We start from the raw sequence: 13,845 nt of genomic DNA on the forward strand, positions 1-13,845 counted from the left end.
TTGTTTGATTTAAGCTCAATGTGCTTCCATCACGGGTGTCTTGTTTGAAGTGGGCCAAGGACATCTGCCCTACATTTCCTGAGGGCTTGGAAGGATACGACTTGCTTCCTCCCTCCTTACTAAGAATTTCTGAGACATTCCAAAACTGTTGTCTTATGGGAGCACTTATACAAACCTTGTTTATTTCACTCTCTTAAAATTCCAGATCTGTGAACTGTAGCTTGTCAAATTAAAAAAGCAGAAATGCCCAGAGTCTGTTGTCTGTTGTAATGTGCTCTGTGTAGATGTGTTATATTTCTTGTTATTACATTAATATAGCTAAATTAGAGGTTACAGGTTTTGGAAATTTTCGATTAAATTGTTTGGTTTTCTTCTTCTTTATAATAAGGTACTTGATTTTATGAAAACAAATAATTCATAAATAATTCATAATAATACATTAGAATCTTTTTTTTTTTTTTTAAACTAAAAAAATGAACTGTTAAACAGGCCCTAAAATATAAAATCTTAAATATGGTTAAGTATTGTTTGGTAACTACATCATTCAAAATGTGTTACTCCTTAGTTTAGATGAATTCACCATTTCCTTTTAATTGGCATTATTTGCCAACATCGTTAGAAGCAGCACTCCCTCAGAACTTCAGGGTTCCTGGTTCAGGTTCCCCAGTATTATCGCCACCTCAGAGCTTCAGTCCTTGATTGACTTGTTTTTTCCAGTGTCTTTGTGTAATCGGACTGTGAACGTTTGTGAACTGAGCCATTCATGCAGATTGTTGCTTGTGTTTGCTGTTGCAGTTTCGATGTGGAGAATGGGCCGTCTGCAGGATGCAGTCCTTTGGATCCACAGGCTTCCCCTGGTTCAGGGCTTATCCTGCATCCCAACTTCTCCCAACCCGGACACAACCAGCGGCGGGAATCATTCCTGTACCGCTCAGACAGCGACTACGACCTTTCACCCAAGTCCATGTCCCGCAACTCCTCTGTCGCCTCCGAGCTGTGAGTTACAGTATAACAACAACAACAATATTGATAATGTCTCCTCATTAAACACAACAATATTCAGTAAAGTAATTTAGAAAAATCAAGACAAATGTAACACAAACATAAAAAAGTCCAAATCAGCATGGTCACTTACTGTGTCCTACTGGGAAGTGTGTATTTTTGAGTTGGGAAGTCAGAATTATGACATCTTAATTAAATAAACTATTAAAGCAAGACAAAGAATAGACATTGTGTTTTGCTTTATTTATATTTGTCGTATTAAGACGCCACTGTAATCTTATGTTACAAACTATTACATATTATATCATGTATTATTATACAATTTACTGTCATATTTTGTGCATTCAGTTAGCTTGTTTATTGTAAATAAAAAACCCTGACAAAAACATGTCACTGCTAGATCCCCTGTAAATCCCGAGTTTGCAAGGGCATTTTGGCCTAAATGTTCAAATCTGATTGTGTGCCTGCCTTTTTATTAATTTATTTAATATTCAGCATACTGATAATGCTTATACCATGCTTATAATTTGTGAATGAAAAACGAACCCACAGGAGCTTGATTTAGTTGGTATTAGAGGAAGGAATTGGGGGCAGGCTGCCGCATGTCCCACATGCTGCCTGATTTCCTCTGATGGCCTCAGCTGACACTGACTATCTGCCATTACGCACAGCACATTTCCCCCTGACGTCTTCTTACCCGGAATTGCATTTTAGAGTCCAGGGATTTTGCTAGATTGTGTACAGTCTCACACTTTTTATGCAATTCATAGTCAACAGCATAATAAGTCATTAGCAGCATTTTTTTTTAGCTCATACTTCTACAGTGAGACACTGTCATTCCTAACACTTTGCTATGATGACGTTCACAGTTTTGCTTAATGTGGATTTTCCCCCTTTTAAAAGAATGCTATCATATCCTGTTTCGCTCACAGGCATGGGGATGACCTCATCGTCACGCCTTTCGCCCAGGTAAACATGACTGTTTCACGCCACATTAAAGTCATTAGTGTGATTGCTCAGCAGTAGACTGAGGCCTTTCTTACGTTAATGTTTACTTTTGTAGCAGTAAATATAATTATACAAATACAAATACTCACTCTGTTTGTGTCTAGGTTTTGGCAAGCCTTCGAAGTGTCAGAAACAATTTCACAGTGCTGACTAATGTACAGTGTACATCAAACAAGTAAGTTATGTTTGCAACGTAAGTGTATTTTCTACATACAACATTCAAATCTGTATTGAGTTCATTCCACTCAAGCTGAAATAAAATAAAAAAAACAACTTTTGGCATCTCTAAATCATCCAAAAACTGTATCGGCATCTCTAAATTGTCCATAGTGTGTTTGAATGTACAACTGTGTATATGATAATGCTGGGTGTCCCCCCGCCTTCTGCCCTGAGTCCCCTGGATAGGGTCCAGGCTCTCCATGACGCTGTGTAGGATAAACAGTACAGAAAATGGATAGACAGATGGATGTTATTCCTCTTAATCCTACTGCACCTCCAGGCCATCTTACAGGCAGCAGTGCTTTTCCTGAGACACAAGAGGGCAGCATGAGCACAGTGTGGAGCTTCACCCAGCAATAAAGTGCACTGACCCCATCTGACATTTTCCTCATTCCACTTTCCACTTAGCACTCGACCACTTTAAAGACATCAATCGCCTGCTTAGGTCTTTTCCACGTGTCCATCGTTTCCTCACAGTGACACGTTTTTCCACTTGGAATCTAAGAGCAGAGGGAGAAAAAGGCAATTCCTCACTTTTATTGAGCACAGGGATTATTTTTCCCCTCGACTTACCACGAGCTACGTCAAACCAATTAAGACACTCTCTTAGAGGCGTTTGTTGGCTTCTGATCAAGTCTGTCACGTTCCGAGCCAGACAGATGGAGATCAAATCAATTTCACAGGCTGGCTGTTCTTTCTGGAAATATTCAGGAAGATCAGCTCTCTCTGGGAATATTGAAGGCAATACCATATAACATTAAAGATCTAGAGCATATTCATATGTCTAAGCCATTAATAAATGATTTACAGCATAACATATTAGACTTTATTTCAGTCTTCAGGTGTCAGAGCTTTGAGGTATATGGTCAGTTCGCTAAGATAACATGAAACGCAGAGGCACACAAATGAACGTGGTAGTTTTATATCCTGTTAAATATATTAAATGTGCTGAAGCCCACTATTATTTGCACAATTTTTTTCCACTTAGGAGATCACCGGCCACAACGCAGCCGCCCCTCACCAGAGTCTGCCTGTCTGGTAAGCCGTCACACTTCATTATAATGTGAATGTGTAAAGCAGTCTGATTAACATTTCATGTGCTGAGACATTTGGTTGACTAGCTGTAGCAAAATACACAATATAACTTATCTTTGTGTTTATTTTAAAATCCATGTTTAAAGATCTGACTGGGTCTCAATTTTCCTATTGTGTGGTATTTCTGTGGGTTTTGTGTGTGTGTGTGTGTGTGTGTGTGTGTGTGTGTGTGTGTGTGTGTGTGTGTGTGTGTGTGTGCGTGTGTGTGTGTGTGTCTGTGTTTAATTGTGTCTGTGTTTAAGAGATGAATGACACAGAGCAGAGAGCACAGACATCTTAAAGTAAAGTCTCTTCACATCACTTTGTCATCATATAAATATTCTGTTTAGATTAGATTAGATTAGATTAGATTACACTTTTTTCATTGTACCAGTACAAGAAAGTGTAGTTTAGCCTCTATCCAGAAATAGAAGCAAAGTGCCAGGTAAGAAGATCGAAACATATCAATATGATTTGATTTGAGATGAATCAGATATCCCTTTATTTAATCCCTTGGAATTGGAATTACATTAAAGAAACATTATACATAAGTGCCAGTATTTTATTTCATATTTACTCAAAGGTCAACATCTATATCATTGGGGGAATTAGCATTTGGATTGTTTAATTACCAGCATAGATTTGTGCAGTTACTTTGTGGAACTGGCTTTATAATCGAAAGTATTTTCAGATGAACAACATGCAATAGGCTGCTTTCTGTACTGTATGTGTTTCTGAGTTGACGTCCATCTGCACGGCTTGGACTAGTCTAAACAGCCCATACTACTGTATGCGTAGAGAGGAGTAATAAGAAACACAAATATCATGGAAAATAAAAAGATTAAAAAAAGATTTTTTTAATACCCCAGAGGAATTGTCTGGTTGCAGTGACTTTGCTGTGTTACATTTGGCTACGTGACTCCCCACACTCTTCCTAGCATCTTCTCATTTACCATCAATCATCTCCAGGGTAGACTCTGGTGATTGACTCGACAAAACACACACACACACACACACACACAGACACACACACACACACACACACACACACACACACACACACACACACACACACACACACACACACACACACACACTCACACATATAAACACAGAGCATTACCTATTGTTGAGTCTAGTACAGGAGCAGTGGAAGCCCACAGGATGTGGCAAGCACTTATTGCTCCCAAACTCATGGCCATACACATATACACTCAGCCACGCATCAACCCATACTCATTCACACACACACACACACACACACACACACACACACACACACACACACACACACACACACACACACACACCCACACACACACACACACACCATACTATATTGCCCATATTTGATGTTGTTGAGTCTAGTTTCTGTTTATAGGCCTTGGGAGACTGGAGTACGTTCGTAGCACTGATGATGGTGTACGTGTGAATGCACACTCCTTTCCGGAATTGAGCCTAATGTCAGCATAATTACAATCATTTGTCTTATTGCTTATGCACCCTACATACACTGTATACACATACACACACACACACCTGCTGAACAAGCCACACAATACCATTTTAGGGGGCTGTTTTGTCTGACAAGTAGGTCAGCATTTTGGGATAATGGCTGGGAAAATTCCATCAAATTCCCCCGCTTTGGCCTTGAGGGACGCATGGAGCGTCACACCAGAAATTCACATATGCAAGCTCGAGCCTGCACTACAGAGAAACACGAGCGTTTCTCTGAAACATGGAGAATACTGTCATAGTTGAGAAATCCTTGGCTGCATTTGTTTTCAGTGAGGTAATACTGGAAGCAGTAAATGAGAAATATAAAGCTTCCACATTATACGGCGGTTCACACCAGAGCACGAAGTTCAGGATTTTTATTATTAAATCTATAAAATTACTTATTAAGATCTTAATAATTATTAAGAAGATTTTTTTTTTTTAGGGAAACGATACTAAAAGATCAATGTCACAAACTTCCTCATACTAGCATTTCAGTAGATTCATTACTTCCTCTAATCTCTTGTCATTTATAACGAGAACAAAGAAACAAGCTCCGGTGAGAGTGAGAGAGAGAGAGAGAGATTGTGAGAGAGATTGTGAGAGAGTGAGGTGTGTATTGTCAGTAGGAGGTGTTCCTGTCAGGTGCAGTGGGTTGTGATTGACGTCAATCAGCAGCATGCGGCTTTTGTTGACTTCCCCTCAGCCCAGGTGGACTGGTATACACTTCCTGAAGTCAGTCAACCCTGATCAATCTTACCAGTATACAGAGCCGCAGTGACTCAGTGCTGAACATTTTTATTTACTTATCCGTTTGTTTTGACACTGTGTTTAATTACCATTTGCACACACAATTAGAAACCTCTAGCACTTTCAGCAGTCTTGTGTACACCACTGCATTGTGCAAGAGTGTACTTGTTTTTTTTGTTTTTTTTAACCGGACACAGAATTAAAACAATGTGTGTATCGTAACAACTAAACATATGTCATAACCAAGAAGGAAGTCTTCTATCATTTTTTAACTGGAAGCATATGTTTATGGGCATAGTGAAAATGAAAATACATTTTAAAAAGATCATTAAAGGTGTATTTTGACATAGCAGCTCAGACAACATTGTCTTCATAGCTGTATTATTACAAGTACCGGAAGCTTTTTACCAGTACACTGGAATTCTATGCGTGTAATGGAAATCGACTTGTGAACAATTTTATATCCACAATTCTGACATAAAATGAGTCAGGACACTGCTGGCTTTCAGTATGAGACGTGTTTTTCTCTCTGTTGGGTTAAACGTATAAAGAATTTTAGTCGTTGAAGAAAACACCTTAAAAATTTAGATACTTATGTGAAAAATACTTTTATACTTTGTGTGAAAAAAAAAGTTTTATTTATTTTATTTTATTTTATTATTTTGGGAATTTTTCAAAAACAATATTGCACCCAGTAAGCTAGGATAAAAAAAAAATCAGAAATGCTTTGTTGAAAATCTGAAAAATTCTTAAAGCACTGAGTGTCTACTTTTGCAAGAACCATTAACCACCATTGTGGAGTGTGATATGAAAAAGCTTCTCGATGCTGAATCTGGACACATCAAAAACTATAAAATATACTATTTTTGGTCTCTGGTAAAAATAAATAAATAAATAGATAAAAAAAAAGGTCTCTGGTTAATGTATGCCAGACACTCCATGTAACCTACGAGCGATATTAAACAGTCTATAATGTTATTTAACTAAGAAAATTGGAACTAAAGTGTGAAGTGCTATGAGAGAAGCATCGATGTGGTGTTGTAGGAAAAGTATCAAATCAAAACTGTTTATTATTATTATTATTATTATTATTATTATTATTATTATTATTATTATTATTATTATTATTATGACTATTATTATGACTATTATTATTATTATTATTATAACAGTATTAGTACTAGTAGTTGTAGTAGTAATATAAAAACTTAACATCTGAACAATTAAAATACAATTAAGCAATTAAGACACTTATATTTCAGGGATATACCAAAGCTAAGGCTAAAATGTCTACATATAAAGGTTGTTTTTATATTTTCGATAGTATGAGTATTAGCTGATAACTAATTCTGACCCAGTCGTGCCAGTATTTTGTTGACTGATCTGTTGACAGAAGTTTTATGACACTGACAGTGACACAATGGCACATATTTTAGCCTTGTTTCAGTATCATTGTTCAGTATAACATCATCCCTGCTGTTTCCCTCTTCACAAGATACAGACATATTTGAAAACACATCACACGGTAGATATTCCTTTCTGCCTCGTTTCCACCTGTGCCTTACTTTTTTTTTCTTTTCTTTTCTTTCCTTTTTTTTTTTTAAAGAATCTTATATTGACTGTCATAAACATCCTCCTTATCCCTCTCAGACACAATGACACACTCAGGCTTTATGAGTCTCCGTGTCTGCTGCGTGTTAATGATGTAACACTCAGCTATGGAGACAATGAGAATGAGAGAACAACTGACCTCCTGTCTGCTACTAAACTGCTTCCTGCGTGTCACACAAACAGGGTCAGAGGGCAGGAAGGAGAGCGCAGATTTTTCCTGTTTTTCCCCTCACTGTTGGAATCCACCGGAACCCTGGAGGTGTTTTTCAGAGTGTGTGTGTGTGTGTGTGTGTGTGTGTGTGTGTGTGTGTGTGTGTGTGTGTGTGTGTGTGTGTGTGTGTGTGTGTGTGTGTGTGAGCTTCTCTGACATGCCGAGCGATGACTCTACCTGCAAATTAATGAGTGGGAAAATTTTGAAGATTTTTATGAGGAAAGAGCTGATAGTATAGTTTTCATACACATACGCACACACACACACACACACACACACACACACACACACACACACACACACACACACACACACACACGTGTGGGCAGTAATGACTGCATTCACATAGAGATTTGCGTCTAGGTCAGTTCATATCTTTTATCAGGACAAGCTGTACTGTGAAGTACTGCTAAATCTTCTCTTATCCATGGACGCTCTGTGGTTGACCTCTTCAGGGCCATGTCAGAGCAGTATCATGTCAAGATTGTAGAGATGAGCAAATCTGAAAACGAGAGCAGTTGCTCAGTGTAGTAATTCCTATTTTTCATGAGTATAACATGTCTACATGTTTATGTGAATGTACAGTCATATATCTGTGTGCGTCTGTTTTGTGTGCGTGTCTTCTGACATCATATGTTTATGTGAAATGTCCTGATAGTGAGAAGGAGAATTAGTTAAATTTTGCCTTCTGATCTTGTAAACAAGAACATCACAGGTACATATGACGCCATAACACAAACGTAAACTGAGACACTTTTAGTAAATCGTTCAGACGAGATGTGGGTTATGAATAAAAGAACAAGCTTCAATCTCAGGCTTCAGCTTAGTTCAAACTACCTTCTATGACGTACAGTATATGATATAATTGCAGAGCAAACGAAAGATGTACACATCTTTCACACACTCTGTAGACAAACACACCATGTGCCCAAGCTTGTGATTGGCCCTTATAAAAGGGGTGGGTCTTAACAAATTCAAGGTGGTAGATGGTACAATTCTCTTTGATATTGCCTCATCATAACAGAATGCTGAAGAACGTTTTTTTGGAAAACAAGGCTGTGTAGCAGTATATCCTGCTGAGAGATAAAATCACAAATAACTGTGTTATTAGAGCATGTCTCTGTTGGGTTAATAATTCTTGATCGCTGTGTTTAAGAGCTTTTAAGTGCTACATTTCTTATCCACTACTTTCTTTCACAGGAATTGCCCTTGGCACCCTGGTATTGTACTAAGCTACATAGCTGCACATGGTTATTTGTCATTCAGATTAAGCTATGTTGATAGAACAGAGTGTGTACTCCTGTATCCTGTTGTGTCACCTCAGCCACACATACACACCTACAAGATTATGCCCTAGTACACATTTAACTCAAAGGCAGTTGGATTTAGACTCATTATTAATGCATGCTGATATTACATCGGCATAATCAAACATTTCTCATCTACAGCTTTAATAGCATAGAATCAGGCTTGCAGTAGTTTTATTTATTTATTGCTGTAATGCTTAGATATACACATAGTAATGTGAATAGAGCTGCGAAGGTGAGGTATTTTTCACATATTCTTAAAATGAAGAAGCAGATTCGCTAACGCTTTTCATTAATGCTCATTTATCTATCACTACTGTATTATGTAAGGACTAAAACAGGGGAGGCATGAGTTCAAGAGAAACTGGGCCAATTACAGAGCCATTTCTGGCACTGGAGACTCCTTCCATTATTTATTTTAGAATCCCACTCTCTGGTGTCACCCGGATGAGGATCCCTTCCGGCTGTTATCAAGGTTTCTCTTCATATCGTCTCAGGGAGTTTTTCCTCACGACCATCAAATCTGGCTTGCTCGGTAGGGAAGAATTTATCATTTATTTCCTTAATTCATATATTTTTGTAAAGCTGCTTTGTGACTATGTCCATTATTAACACAATATTCAAATAAAACTTATAATCAGCAGAGCTCAGGTCTCTCGAATTAATGTTACTTAACTAATCTTACCAATTGACAACCAAGCCATAGTGATTAATGCATTACTGCTTATTGGCTGGAAAGATTTGTTATTGGTTAATGTAGGAACTTCATTACATTTACTTCATTTATTCATGATTTAAGCAATGAAAATGAAATGAATTTGGGCAAAGACACCTTTATTATTATCACATGTACTTTACAACACAGTAAATCCCAACTGAGGAGATTGGGGTCAGTGTGCAGGGGAGGGCTAAGGGCCTTGCTCAGTTGCCCAACAGTGGCAGATTGGCAGTGCTGGGGCTTGAACCCTGACCTTCCGATCAATAACCCATTGCTCAGATGGAATTAGATGCTTGAAGAATGGCTTTAAGAATTTGTAGCATTCTATAATATTAGCTTTTCACTATATTAGTAGTTCTGGTTTTGCCTGGCTTCTGGAGCAATTTTTCCACACAAATGTTTCTATCTTTCAAGTAAATGCCGATATCAAACTGATATCATTTCTGTTCTCTGAGATGCAACAAGTGTTTGTTCGGAAGCATCAAAAATGTCTTCAACCACTTACACACATCTCGCACCGAAAGCCGACAGCGTCCAGACTCATTTTATATCAGAATTGAAATAATTTTTTGTTTCAACTGACTGAAATTGAAGTGAAAAATGTTATATTTCTGGTTTGCAAATTAGTTCCTCACTGACACATTTTCATAAATCGGAACTCTGTAACATCCAGTTTTATTTATTTATTTAGTAAGATTTATTTACATATCCTTGCAGAGATGTCCTTTTTGCATAAATATTTATTTTCCGTGGTGCACTTCTGTGTCACTGTCAGGAAGAAATGTTTATTTCTATTATTAGGCATGTGTGAAGATAATTACACAGCTCTGTATCCTCAGGTGCTCTCTTAGTGTGTGGCGCTGCAGTGGTGATGTAAAGCATTAAGACTGTTTGAGGTAGGAGAAAAACACAGAGCAGGACACATCTCAGGCGAATTGTGCATCTTTTCTGCCATGTGCACTGGCTTTGATATACAAGATATATACAAAAAACATTCATTCATTCATTCATTCATTCATTCATTCATTCATTCATTCATTCAATACCGCTTTATCCAAACTACTTGTGTCACGGGGAGCCTCATCGTCATCGGGCATCGAGGCAGGATACACCCTGGACGGAGTGCCAACCCATCGCAGGGCACACACACTCATTCATTCACACACTCACACACTACGGACAATTTTTCCAGAGATGCCAATCAACCTACCATGCATGTCTTTGGACCGAGGGAGGAAACCGGAGTACCCGTGGGAAACCCCAGAGGTACGGGGAGAACATGCAAACTCCACACACACAAGGCAAAGGCGGGAATCGAACCCCCAACCCTGGAGGTGTGAGGCGAACGTGCTAACCACTAAGCCACCGTGCCCCCCCAAAAAACATTCAGTGAAACCGCATTTCATTGAAATACGTATTTTAAATCATTTTAAATTGACACAGTATATTTATACAGTATATGTGTTCTGGTGTTATCCCCAGCTTGTGTCTAAGCAGCTATGTGAGTTACTTTGATATATGTAAAGGTGTTGTACTTTCACGTAGACACTACAGAGGTGTTCACTTTGTCACGTAGACACACCAGTGTTGTTATTGCAGAAGCCGTGAAGCTTAGATTGCTAGTCTGTCATCTTTGTGATGCCTCCAACAGGTGCAATGTACGGCTCTATTCTTATCATAACGTGTGTGTGTGTGTGTGTGTGTGGCCTATGCTCCTGCACGTCTTATCATAAACACAAACAGACACGTGCGGTGGTCTGCGTTATCAGGTGCACTTTTAACAAAGTCTCCCAACAGGAAAACATTTTAGAGGTGTTAAGCTCGCTGAGATTTTTTTCCACATACTAACGTAAGCCAGCGGTCCTTCTGGGAATAAATGGTTCCTAACTCTTAATAGTAATCAGAGTGTTTTGTTATGATAAGAATGTTTTGATTTGGTAAGTGACCGATTTGACAACGTGGGAAGGAGAGAAAAAGAATTGCAAACGCATTTCCTTGTTATGAGTCTAAAAGATTAGATGGAACTAAGCATATATTCTTCCTGTTACTTACATAAAATATTAATTAAAAATATTATTATTTTAGTTTCACTGTAGTTACCGAACATTGTTGTTATTAAATAATATTCTTTAGGTATCCCAAAATGTTTTCTTTTTTTACAACAGTGATTTCCCAACACTTTATATTTTTATTAAGTAATATTTTTTACCATTGTAACATCTGCAAGACAAAATCCATATATATTAGCATCTATAACCAGCCTTTTTTTTTGTCATGAAGTTTATAAGACAAAAAGAATTGCAGACCGCTATTAAGCAGCTGGGAAGCTGCTCTATCCTGAGGACTTTTCCTTGGTGGAAAATTTTCTGACCTTTATAAAGCCTTGACTCTGGAGACTCTGTCCTTAAATGTTAAATAAAAGTCTCTATATAGAAAACTTCTCCATGTTGATTCTTGTGTAGTATGTTTTCCTTTTTTTAATTAGATCATTATTCTGCTTAGTGTATTGTGCTAAATTAGTGTCTGCCACATTGTACATGTCCCTGTGAATGAGCCGCACAGGCACAGTAACAGAATAAAAAAAATTAATTAAATAATTACCACTGCTACTGTTATAGAACTAGAACTACTGCTGTTATAAAGCTTTCCAACGGTGCTGTGTCATAAAATAAATAACCAAACTATAAGTTAGGACTTTACCGGTTGCCTTTTAAGGTGAAGCTTTATCTTAGTGAGATTAACACAGAGTCACAACAAAGATAAGCACTGAGTAGTCCACTATGTCTGGCATGTACACAGATTTGCTTATCAGTCTGCCTTTATTAGCAATTTGGCCAAAAGGAAATAGCTTACAGTCTTTGAAATGATGTATCTATGATCGTAACTGTCCATCCATTAGTCCAGGTCTTTAAACAGTGCGCTCTTTGAATGCGTTGGCACACGGCTCCTTCAAGTACACATTACCCCACTCAGTCCTTCACCATTGATCATATGCTGACAGCATCAGAGTGTTTGAGGACTAAGGTGTTATTTGCGAAGGCTTTTGGGAACTCAAGTCTTTCCCAACAGTAAGTCCAACCCTAAAGCAATGCCTGAAATGCCACTCAGTGTGTCCTTGGCATAAAAGCCATATCACTGCCTTGCCATTTTAATATGGTATGATAACTAGATTAAAATGAAAAACAATCCCAAAGGGCAGGCTTGTAAAGCTTCCATGGTACAGCCATTGCTTGTCTAATATGGGACAAGTGCCACATATAGGTGCACTTCCAGTTAAAGGACTTATTTCAGCATGTTAGTGTTTGTATAAACTCTGCTGTGTAGATAGCCTAACATCCAGTAACAGTCCATTTCCTATTCCTTGCAGGGAAACCCATTTTTCTATTAATATTTATTTTCCATCGTGTCCACTCGTCTCACTTTCCGTAAGAAGATCCATAGTCTATAATTAGCCTGAATTCTTTATTGCCGCATCATCAGTTTAGGCATGAAAAATATTCAGATTGTAGAAACAAACAACAAATGTCATCACAAGCTTTTGTTTGCCTTGTTTTGCTCATTTATGTGTGCAGACTTGAACATCACTTCCTCCGATCCCGCATTGGCGCTCGGCTCGTTTTTGTCCTTTCATAGGCACAGAGCTAGCGCAGGAAGAGGCATGACAGAGACAAAAGACAGATAGGAATAACAGACTTTTCCCAGTTTTACTGGCTTAATAACAGGAATAAGTTCATTTTATGTCATGCATTGAATCGCTTTAGGTAACTCCTGTTAGCGCTCTATTGCTATTCATGTTTCAGTTGTAACATGGAGGCACTTAAATAAGTGTTAAAGAAGAGTATTATAAAGATTCCACTTAACATAATAACTAGAATCCTATAGTGAAGGGACATATGGCTAAGTATAGTGACCCATACTCAGAATTAGTTCTCTGCGTTTAACCCATCCAAAGTGCACACACACACACACACACACACACACACACACACACACACACACACACACACACACACACACACACACACACACACACACAGCAGTGAACACATACACCTTGAACTCACACCAGGAGCAGTAGGCAGCCATTTATGCTGCGGCGCCCGGGGAGCAGTTGGGGGGGGTTCAGTGCCTTGCTCAAGGGCACCTCAGTCGTGGCCGGCCCGAGACTCGAACCCACAACCTTAGGGTTAAGAGTCAGACTCTCTAACCATTAGGCCACAACTTCCCCAAAACACTAATCATCTGAAACTAATATGTATCAATCTTATCTTTCAACAAATTCAGTCTGGACATGCCATATGGATGCTTCTTCTGTACAGAGACCTTTTTAATTAACATTAACCAAAGGCGTCTTCCTTGTCAGAGATTCGTAGCGGTTCATACTTAGTGGTTTCTTAATAACAGTCTTACAGACATTCATACCACATGAGCTATTTTCTCTGCTTTCA

At 38.4% G+C, this 13,845-nt stretch overlaps 1 protein-coding gene across 4 annotated transcripts in view; it reads left to right on the top strand.

Annotated features, from left to right (window-relative positions):
* The window catches only part of pde4ba (phosphodiesterase 4B, cAMP-specific a), a 144,861-nt gene that overhangs the window by 98,122 nt on the left and 32,894 nt on the right, over positions 1 to 13,845 (top strand). For all 4 annotated transcript variants that reach the window (XM_027146233.2, XM_027146234.2, XM_047813143.1 and 1 more), the window contains 4 exons: positions 796 to 996; positions 1,935 to 1,971; positions 2,115 to 2,185; positions 3,218 to 3,267. In XM_027146233.2, coding sequence (XP_027002034.1) covers positions 796 to 996; positions 1,935 to 1,971; positions 2,115 to 2,185; positions 3,218 to 3,267 — 359 coding nt within the window. The remainder of the gene's footprint in view (positions 1 to 795; positions 997 to 1,934; positions 1,972 to 2,114; positions 2,186 to 3,217; positions 3,268 to 13,845) is intronic.

This window comes from Tachysurus fulvidraco, chromosome 5, assembly GCF_022655615.1.
Source record: "Tachysurus fulvidraco isolate hzauxx_2018 chromosome 5, HZAU_PFXX_2.0, whole genome shotgun sequence".
In the NCBI taxonomy this organism is placed as follows: Eukaryota; Metazoa; Chordata; class Actinopteri; order Siluriformes; family Bagridae; genus Tachysurus; species Tachysurus fulvidraco.